Here is an 11,372-nt window from a genome sequence, read left to right on the forward strand (position 1 = left end):
TCTGTCAAAAATATAATATTTTCCACAAATTGGAAATACATGTACAATATACACCCCAAGCCAATATATATATCCAGAGTATTTACTTCCTAAATAGAGAGAGTATATTAAGAGTACTGTCCTGTCTTCCACTGTTTGACTCGCTCTCTGAAAAAAATCCCAATCCCTACCACAGCAATCCGTAACGCCCCCATAATCACTTCACAAGCAGTTGATTTACAATTGAGTTAAAAGTTTATTTAATTGGTATCAATGTTGAAACAAGTAACTCTTGATGGGGTGTATATAGACATTCAATAGTACATTTGTACAGTAAACAACCAATAATAGAGGAAAATAGCAACTTAGTGGGTGGAAGCAACGTTCTCCGACCTCAAGCTAACACTGCCATCATCAGGCAGTTGAGGATAATATTGTTCATCAAACAAGAAACTGCACTTGGAATACTACAAATAAAAAAGGATTGGCTTGTAACTTCTGCATAAACGCACTGAAAATAAGGAAATGCATTTGCTCAAACACAATAATATTACGTTTATTGTACACACACTATCTGTATTTCCTTCAACATTCTCATACAGTCATTTAAATCAAAACCTTTATTTCATGTACAAAAAATAACAAATGTTTGTATTTATTTATTTTTCTTCTCCGTGTGTTCACTCAGTTATCTCCTCCTACAGTTATTCTTCATACCTTCAGTTTCCCTCTCTATTTCTGTTGCATCGTCTTTTATCTTCAATCATCAAAGCCATCATTGGAGGATAACGTGATAATCATCACTAATCTGCAAAACATGATATATTATGTAAGTATTCACACTCCTTGACTTTTTACAAATTGTTTTGTGTTACAGCCTGAATGTAAAATGGGTTAAAGTGAGATTTTGTGTCTTAAGTGGAATTATAAGTCCCCATAATGTCTAAGTGGAATCATGTTTTTAGAATTGTTTTGAAATTAATTAATTAAAAAGGAAAATCTGAAATGTCTTGAATCAATAACCCCTTTTTTATGGCAAGCCTAAATAAAATCAGGAGTAAAAATATGTTTAATAAGTTGCCTGGACTCTGTGTGCAATAATAGTGTTTAACATGATTTTTGAATGACTAACTCATCTCTGTACTAAGGTCCCTCAGTTGAGCAGTGAATTTCAAACAAATTCAACCACAAAGACCATGGAGGTTTTCCAATGCCTCACAAAGAAGGGCATCTATTGATACTTTAGATTTAAAAAATAAAAGAAATGTAAATGCAGATATTGAATATCTCTTTGAGTATGGTAAAGTTATGAATTACCCTTTGGATGGTGTATCAATATACCCAGTCATTACAAAGATATAGGCTTCCTTCCTAACTTAGTTGCCGGAGGGGAAGGAAACCGCTTAGAGATTTCACCATGAGGCCAATGGTGATTTTAAAACAGTTACAGAGTTTAACGGCTGTGATTGGAGAACATTGAGGATGGGTCAACTACATTGTAGTTACTCCACAATACTAACCTAATTGACAGAGGGAAAAGAAGGAAGCCTGTACAGAATAGAAATATTCCAAAAATATGCATCCCGTTTGCAACAAGGCACTAAGGTAAATCTGCAAAAATGTGGCTAAGAAATGTACTTTATTGTCCTGAATACAAAGCGTCATGTTTGGGACAAATTCAAATCAACACATCACTGAGTACCATTCTGTCACGCCCTGACCTTAGAGATCCCTTTTATTCTCTATTTGGTTAGGTCAGGGTGTGACTAGGGTGGGCAATCTATGTTTTCTATTTCTTTGTTGGCCGGGTATGGTTCCCAATCAGAGGCAGCTGTCTATCGTTGTCTCTGATTGGGGATCATATTTAGGCAGCCTTTTTTCCACCTTTAGTTTGTGGGATCTTGTTTTTGGTACTGTGCTGTGTAGCCCTACTGAACGTTACGGTTCGTTTGTATTTGTTTTGTTTCGGTGTTCATTGAATAAAGAAAGATGTACGCCTACCACGCTGCACCTTGGTCCAATCCTTCCAACAACGAGCGTAACACATTCTTCATATTTTCAAGCATGGTGGTGGTTGCATCATGTTATGGGTATGATTGTCATCGGCAAGGACAAGGGAGGTTTTTTTTAGGATCAAAAGAAACGGAATAGAGCTAAGCACAGGCAAAATCCTAGAGGAAAATCTTGTTCAGTCTGCTTTCCAACAGACACTGGGAGACAAATTCACATTCCAGCAGGACAATAACCTAAAACACAAAGCCAAATACATACTGGAGTTGCTTACCAAGACGACACTGAATGTTCCTGAGTGGCCTAGTTGCAGTTTTGACTTGAAAATGTCTGTCTAGCAATGATCAACAAGCAACTTGACTGAACTTGAAGAATTTTAAAAGAAAGAATCTGCAAATATTGTACAATCCAGGTGTACAAAGCTCTTAGAGACTAACCCAGAAAGACTCACATCTGTAATAGCTACCAAAGGTGATTCTAACATGTATTCACTCAGGGGTGTGAATACGGATGTAAATGAGATAAATTTTCAAAAATGTCTAGAAACATGTTTTGACTTTGGCATTATGGGGTATTGTGCGTAGATGGGCCAGAAACATGTTGAATTCATTTTAAATTCAGGCTGTAACACAACAAAAGGGGTATGAATACAATCTGAAGGCTCTGCAGGTTGAATGCTGGAATTGATCTTCTCAGTACAGATCATGTTTTGTGTACCTTTCAAGCGTCAAACATCTTCTTTCTGCCCTCCATGCCAGACATGGCATCCACATTTTGACGCCAGTCAGTGACCTCTTCTTTCTGGAAGGACCAGAAATGTATTATCTACACTAAATCAATCATTGAAAACAAACTACTTTGAGAATAAACAAGTTCATAATTTGTCCATCGAGATGAAGAGGTTCTCAGATTTCAACTGCCCATGATAGTAGCTAAATAACATGTAAAAGCAAGTAGTATTGTACAACGTCAAGTACAATGGGCATGCACCAGTCTTACCTTCTCCTCTGCTTTCTTGACTGTCTTGAGGTTGGACTTGAAGTCGATGGTCTCCTTATGCTTGGAGCCCAGCAGAACACTGAGCATGGCTTCAGCTGAGATCTTCACCCTCTTCAGGTTTGGCTTCTTGAACTTGCTCTGCAGCTCAATGATCTTTAGTCCTAAATCATGGATCTGGCAGAGCACAAAGAACAGAGGACATTTTTACATTTACATTTTAGACATTTAGTAGATGCTCTTATCCAGAGTGACTTATAGGTAGTGCGTTCATCCTAAAGGAAAAATCCTTAGTCCACTGTTGATACATTCCCAAAATGTTTGGCATGTCATCAGTCAAGTTTTCAAGATGTGTCACTTACCATATCATCATGATTATGTAACAAGTGACACTTTGCTTCTTGAAAGTCCAATATCTTGACAACTTGACTGCTGACATGCAAAACATTTTGGGATTGTATCAACAGTGGACTGATGAAAAAAAGTGTTTGAGTTTATTTTTCCCGTAGAGTAGCTGAGAGAAGCAGCCACATATCACAGTCACAGTAAGCAGGATTTTAGTTACTTTCAGGTACAACAAAGGCTCGCACATTAACTGTGACCATTGACATAGTCTATGTCCCAAACGGTACCCTATTCCCTTTATAGCGTACTACTTTTGACCAGGGCCCATATTTCTATCAGTCCAATTTGCACACTTAGTCCTCCCAGTTGTACTGTAACTAGTGTGTACTGTGGCTGACCTTCGCTCTAAATGTATGTTCTAAACTCATAACCACCGGGATGCAGTGTTTTAACAGGGTCATCTTAAAATGTACAGCGTTCAAAAAAGGTGCATGTTGGACTGATAGAAGTAGAAGTGATTTAAGTGTTAGAGGAATATTGCAATCATTTTATGATATCATAGCAGCAATTCTATACCTTATATACAATAATCTATAAAACATTTCAACTATCTTTAGTCATTTCCCTCTGGAATTATTTTTTTCCCCTACAAATTATTTTGGGGTATCCTACCTCCTTGTCATTTTTGGTAACTTTGAGTCCCACGTCATATCGCTCCTCATCTACCACATCAATCTTATGGTGCAGATCTCTGCACAAATCCTGCCGAGAGAACAAAAGACAGCTAATTCATCATATTTTGTTACACTTTCTGTAAGGAATTTCAACTGCGTCGTGCATTATAACGCATTATGCACGGCTTATATGGCGTTATAAATGCATTCAAAACAGTTTTTTTATACAATGTGTATACCTGGAGCTCCTCCACAGACAAGCCAGACAGTTTTAGAGGAGGGACTCTCTCAGCCAGAGCTTCATCTCTTTCTCTCTTCTTCTCCTCCACCTCAACCTCTAGCATCTGGCCAGCTACAATCAGCAATCTGATCTATAGGAGAATAAAGCTACAATCAGCAATCTGATCTATTGGAGAATAAAGCTACAATCAGCAATCTGATCTATAGGAGAATAAAGCTACAATCAGCAATCTGATCTATAGGAGAATAAAGCCACAGTCAGCAATCTGATCTATAGGAGAATACAGCCACAGTCAGCAATCTGATCTATAGGAGAATACAGCCACAGTCAGCAATCTGATCTATAGGAGCATTAACATCCAAAGGAGGTTAAAAAGGGTCACAAGAGGTCAGGGTTCATGAGCTACACATTATGGCATGCATTCTGTTTATATAACATTCATGTCGCAAATGTAAGATGCCTTGTTTATTTCTTGTGTTGACAATAGAATGCAACGCTCACCTTCAAACCCAACCGTCGGGCTGAGGAGATCTTGGACTTTTCTTTTGGTTTTGGTCTGTGTCATTAGGAGGGGGGAAAAGATAGATAACATTTCAATGTGCTAACCTGTCATTTATATGTGGTTCATTATTAAAATACACACCAAGGTTATTATACTTTTTTGTTTTTATATTCGTTTTTATTTCTATTAGTTTTAAGATTTTTATTACAAATTCAGAGCCACTTTACTATTTATAAAAACATTTATATTACATTTTTATATGATTTAGTTTTTGTTTTACTGTTAGGGACAGAAAGTAACCTATGTGTGAGAGGAGCTGTGTATGTGTGTATGGTTTGTGTTTTAGGGGATGTCACTTTTTGCCACTGGGGGGAAGTAACACAAAGTGATGGGTCAAGTTATCGGTTAGGTTTAAAGATGGATCCCGCAGTAGTCTAAAACAGCACCACGGTCGCCCCACTACAGTTGTTATTGTTTTTGATGCCGAGCTGAGGAGCAGTGTTGCCAACTTAGCGACTTTGTTGCTATATTTAGTGAGTATTCAGACCCCTCTAGCGACACATTTTCAAAAAAGCGGCTAGCGACGTGAAAGCACGTATCGTTCTTACTCTTCTCAACGAGCAGCGTCCCTAAGCACTCACAAGCGGCCCAGTCCTCGCGCAGCAGTCCCTCCCAGCTGCAGTCAGAGCAGGAGATGTTCACCCCTCCGCGTCCAGACTGCAAATGAATTGCGCATGCGGGAAGCCGCCGCTGGCTGATCCTGCCCTGGCTTACATTAAAAAATAACAATTAACCTCAATTAGGGCCAGACTAGTTACCATAATTTTCTCACATTGCCATTGACAGTTTTTTCTATTGTCTCTTCTTGGTCCATTTAGATTGTTAATGTAGATTGTATACAAAAAAATGTAAAAAATGTTATGGTAAAACATTTTCATGTTATACTGTGACTTGTTGTAGGCTCCTAAGTGGATCATAAGGTTAAAAACCAAACCAAGAGTGTCTCTTTTGGGTCACTTTTGCTGGTCCCAAGCCCGGATAAAGGAGGAGGGTTGTAATTGTGACATAAAAAAAACAAGAATCGACAGAAGAAAGTTAATTTGTAGTTCTAAACATATTTAGTGTGTTTTTTACACACTTTTTGTCTCTCCCACGACGTTATTCCTCTCTCCTACAGCGTCCATCACAATTACATGCACATGGCCAATCATGCAAATTAGGTGATGACGTCATTTAGCGACTTCTAGCAACTTTTAGGACAGCCAATAGCTACTTTCCTTACTGAGAGGTTGGCAACACTGCTGAGGAGACGTAGCGCAGCATGGTAAAAAACAAAATGGCAGTACATATTGCACTCTTCTATCATCCATGCAATGATGTATGAGGAGGAAAAAACTTCTGGTTGTTTGTAGTAACTTTGTTGTTTAAATATTGCAAATGGACATGGCTGTTTCACGGTTGAGGATTTCAGCTTTAAAGGTAGACTCAGCGAGATGATGTAGATGCATGAAGTAAACAGTACTTCTAGGTCTTACTTAAAAAAAAAAAAGTATTTCTCCTTTATTTAACTAGGCAAGTCAGTTAAGAACAAATCCTTATTTTACAATGAGGGCTTACCTCGGCCAAACCACCCCCCCCTAACCCGGACGACGCTGGGCCAATTGTGTGCCTCCCTATGGGGCTCCCAATAACGGCTGGTTGTGATACAGCCTGGCATCGAACCAGGGTCTGTAGTGACGCCTCTAGCACTGAGATGTAGTGCCTTAGACCGCTGCACCACTCGGGATCTTACAGGGTATCTCATACAGCCGAGCTTTACATGAGAAGGAAGAGACTCATCAAGAAACTATAATATGGACGAAGTGAGTTTCCTTACTTCATCCACCATACAGGTCAGTCGACGCGCATCAATCACTTCACCTACTTCCACAGGTATATCATTTGCATCCACTTCATGCGCAACCCCAGAAATAACCCCCTTGACAGGCAAAACATTTTTGAGGCTCAAAGCACGCTTCTTCTGTTCCGCGGATACACAAAAAAATCGTAATAAAACCAGCTCTTGTGACTCTCGCCGACGCCGCCTCACCCAAATCATCCATCATACTCCTTGTGACTTCAAACGGATCCATCCCCCAGATAACATTGATCCAAAACTCTCACTCTGACTATAAACTAATCTAGGGATTTCTTAGTTTCCATCACAACTATACTTCATTTGTTTCCTTTCTTTTTCACCACTGCAGCCCACTGGTTCTCTCTCTGTACTCTCTTCTTCACCTGACCCACCATCAGTTACGAACAGAACATCAGTTTCTCTCTCTCTCTCTCTCTCTCTCTCTCTCTGTGTGTGTTTTGACTGCAGTCGACAACAAGTTTCTGCAGTTCCTCTTCATCCTGCCGCGTGGGAGGCTCTATTTTTAACCAATCATCAGGGTGTTTTTGTTTTAACCACACGAACGTGACCAAAGACATAACTGAAACGGGAACCGATTTGGAAAGGCACACATCTGTCTATATAAAGTCCCAGAGTTGACTGTGCATGTCAGAGCAAAAACTAAGCCATGAGGTCTAAGGAATTCTCCGTAGAGCTCAGAGACAGGATTTTGTCAAGGCACAGATCTGGGGAAGGGTACCAAATCATTTCTACAGCATTGAAGTCCCCAAGAACACAGTGGCCTCCATCATTCTTAAATGGAAGAAGTTTGGGACCACCAAGACTCTTCCTAGAGCTGGCCGCCCGGCCAAACTGAGTAATCGGGGGAGAAGGGCTTGGTCAGGGAGGTGACCAAGAACCCAATGGTCTCGCTCTCCAGAGTTCCTCTGTGGAGATGGGAGAACCTTCCAGAAAGAAAACCATGTCTGCAGCACTCCACCAATTAGGCTGTTATGGTAGAGTGGCCAGACGGAAGCCACTCCTTAGTTAAAGGCACATGTCAGACCGCTTGCAGTTTGCCAAAAGCCATCTAAAGGACTCTCAGACCATGAGAGGTCTGATGAAACCAGATGTAACTCTTTGGCCTGAATGCCAAGCGTCACATCTGGAGGAAACCTGACACCACTCATCACCTGGCAAATACCATCCCTACGGTGAAGCATGGTGGTGGCGGCATCATGCTGTGGGGATATTGTTCAATGGCAGGGACTGGGAAACTGGTCAGGATCCATATTGCTCAGGACCTCAGACTGGGGCAAAGGTTCACCTTACAACAGGACAACAACCCTAAGCACACAGCCAAGACAACGCAGGAGCGGCTTTGGGACAAGTCTCTGAATGTCCTTGAGTGGCCCAGCCAGAGCCCGGACTTGAACCAGATCGAACATCTTTGAAAATAGCTGTGCAGCATCGCTCCCCATCCAACTTGACAGAGCTTGACAGGACCTGCCGAGAAGAATGGGAGAAACTCCCCAAATACAGGTGTGCCAAGCTTGTAGCGTCATACCAAGAAGACTCAAGACTGTAATCGCTGCCAAAGGTGCTTCAACAAAGTACTGAGTAAAGGGTCTAAATACTTATGTAAATGTCATATTTCAGTTTTTTATTTGTAATAAATTTATAAAAACCTGTTTTTGCTTTGTCTTAATGAGGTATTGTGTGTAGATTGATGAGAGGGAAATACAATATTATCCATTTTAGAATAAGGCTGTAACATAACAAAATGTGGAAAAAGTGAAGGAGTCTGAATACTTTCCGAATGCACTGTATATATGCATTGGATAAATACCTACAAGTAAATGTGATATTTGAGGCTCTCTATCACTAATTAATTTTACAATGTGTACACACATATTATTAAAACGATGTTTATAAACAATGGCAATACTGCAATGTGGATCTGAGCCTTGTTGTTAGAAAACCACATTAGTTTTCGACTGTCGCAGACGCACCTCACTCCTCGACTTTCGTCTACAGTCGGTTCCTTTATCTTTACAACTCAAAAATGCCAAATATCGGCAGTGCTGCTATTGGCAACGTCATCTTGTGAGTCTACCTTTAAATTATAAACTAAATCTCAATGTGATCTGCCAGATTCAGAAGCCTGAAAACCCCATTAGAAGGAAAAAAAGCTTTAAAATCCCATTGAAAACCCCATTCGCTTTTCGACCCCCCCAAAAACAAAAATTGAACATAATTAATGTTTATTTTATTTTGGTTGTTTTGGAGTCAAATAAAAATAGTTTTTCAAATGGGTTTGTTAATAATTTTATTTCAGTTCACTAAATAGTTTTTTCATGATTAGTTTTCGTTTTAGTTTCAGTTTTAGTTTACTATATTAACCTTGATACACACAGTGAACATGAATACTTACGCGTCTGCCATGTTTTCCTTCTTATCTTACTGAAATTTAGATAGAGAAAGGAGTTAGCATTTTTACCCCACAAAAAGAAAACCAGTAAACCGAAAATTCAGGCTTAACTTTTTTATCCATTAATGATCCAAAAAATTATGTGGGAATAATTTTCCTTTATTTATATACTATTTTATTAATTTGGTTGAAAAATGTATTGGAAATACAATTCAATGAATGTATCTTTCACTTCTGCACCAATTGAGCTATTGTCAATGCTGAGGATGGGGTTTGATGACCGGTTGTATCATCTTTGGGTCAGCTATGTCACATACTCACTGCATGTGTTGCCTCATTAAATCTCCCTTTAGATAATTTATTGTGCACTGCTGGTTAAGCCTGTGTCCAAGTCCAAAAGAAGCCTCAGTCCATACTTGAGAAGGGAGTTATTTTACTGTAGCACATTTGAATTGTGTACAGTATGTGAGGCAGTATAGGGTTATTGTTATTTCCAGCTCACATGACCTGATTGCAAAGGTCAACATTTCATACAATGAAATATTTGAGATATTATTATATATTACATATCATTATTTTCTGGGAAAATGTCAGAGCATGTAACACCCAAATGACAAACTATTACAACACATTTTACATTTCAATCACAATTTCAAAGGCTGTGCTGGTTTCTTTTTTGCTCCCAAGTAAAAAGCAGAGTAGAAACAATGTGCCTAAATGTTATATTTAAATAGTTAAAATATAAATATTGTAAAACATTTAGTTGAAAATATAAGATTTACATTCATAGGTGTCAGTATAGTCCATAGCCAACTAATTCATAGGTGTCAGTATAGTCCATAGCCAACTAATTCATAGGTGTCAGTATAGTCCATAGCCAACTAATGCATAGGTGTCAGTATAGTCCATAGCCAACTAATTCATAGGTGTCAGTATAGTCCATAGCCAACTAATTCATAGGTGTCAGTATAGTCCATAGCCAACTAATTCAAAGGCATGTGAACTCATTAACACAAACTATCTTGCTGTCTATGGCAAAGTATTAATCCAATGTGTCATCACATCAATAATTTCCTATCTGAATTCCAGCAGACCCTCCAGAAATAAATACAATTCACCTATACTGAAAAATCACACATTCCCATAGTGTTTTCCAGTGCCTCCTCAACACTCTTCCTGCATTCATAGTGTACCTAAAATGTAATACATGTATTCTACACAGAAGATGAAATATAAAGAACTACGTTTCTTAATATCAAGCCAAAGTGGTCATTGAGAGGTACCCTACCTTTAAGATGTAGAAAAGGCTGAGAGAGGGAGAGAGTGAGGGACTGAGGGACTGAGAGAGGATAGGGGGGAAATCATTCAGATTTATAGTTTCTAACCCCTGTGTGAATGGCTCACTAAAATAGACTGCTCTCTGTCCAAGCCACTCTACTGCTGACGTTTACAAACATTATTCAGGCAGGAAAGGGCTGCAATAAAACAACTTATATGGACTTGGACGTTTGGGCAGTACACTGTCTGTCTGTCGTGTGGATCTGACGCCACCCGTTGGTGGCAAGTTAACATGAAACATTTATTGTTAGAGACCCTCTAAAACCTTCCCTTGTGGCTTGTCTGTAGACTATTACAGCATCAAGTCTACCAAATGGTCTCAGGGCAACTCTAGGCAACGAAATCCAATCAAATCCAATCAAATTGTATTTGTCATATGCGCCGAAATACAACAGACCTTACCGTGAAATGCTTACTAACAAGCCCTTAACCAACAATGCAGTTCAGGAAAATAGAGTTAAGAAAATATTTTCTAAATAAACTAAAGTAAAAAAATATATAAAAACTAACACAATAAAATAACAATAACAAGGTTATTTGCAGGGGGTACCGGAACCGAGTCAATGTGTTGGGGTACAGGTTAGTCAAGGTCATTTGTACATGAAGGTAGGGGTAAAGTGACGATGCATAGATAATAAACAGCGAGTAGCATCAGTGTAAAAATAAAGGGAGGGGGGTCAATGTAAATAGTTCGGTGGCCATTTGATTAATTGTTCAGCAGTCTTATGGCTTGCGGGTAAAAGCTGTTAAGGAGACTTTTGGACCTAGACTTGGCGCTCCGGTACCGCTTGCCATGCGGTAGCAGAGAGAACAGTCTATGACTTGGATGACTGGAGTCTTTGACAATTTGTTGGGCCTTCCTCTGACACCGCCAAGTATATAGGTCCTGGATGTCAGGAAGCTTGGCCCCAGTGATGTACTGGGCTGTACGCATTACCCTGATGAAACCGGTCAGGATGCTGTTGAAGGTGCAGCTGTAA

General features: G+C 39.4%; 1 protein-coding gene across 1 annotated transcript; it reads right to left on the reverse strand.

Moving 5' to 3' along the window:
* Positions 1 to 218: 218 nt before the first annotated feature.
* On the reverse strand, positions 219 to 10,395 carry tnni3 (Troponin I, cardiac muscle). Its single transcript, NM_001146587.1, is given in 8 exon segments — positions 219 to 787; positions 2,707 to 2,790; positions 2,989 to 3,162; positions 4,003 to 4,092; positions 4,244 to 4,375; positions 4,747 to 4,801; positions 9,058 to 9,086; positions 10,343 to 10,395. Coding segments are annotated over 6 exon segments (543 nt in total). The 5' UTR covers positions 9,069 to 9,086; positions 10,343 to 10,395; the 3' UTR covers positions 219 to 787; positions 2,707 to 2,709.
* Positions 10,396 to 11,372: the final 977 nt, after the last annotated feature.

This window comes from Salmo salar, chromosome ssa10, assembly GCF_905237065.1.
Source record: "Salmo salar chromosome ssa10, Ssal_v3.1, whole genome shotgun sequence".
Classification (NCBI taxonomy): domain Eukaryota; kingdom Metazoa; phylum Chordata; class Actinopteri; order Salmoniformes; family Salmonidae; genus Salmo; species Salmo salar.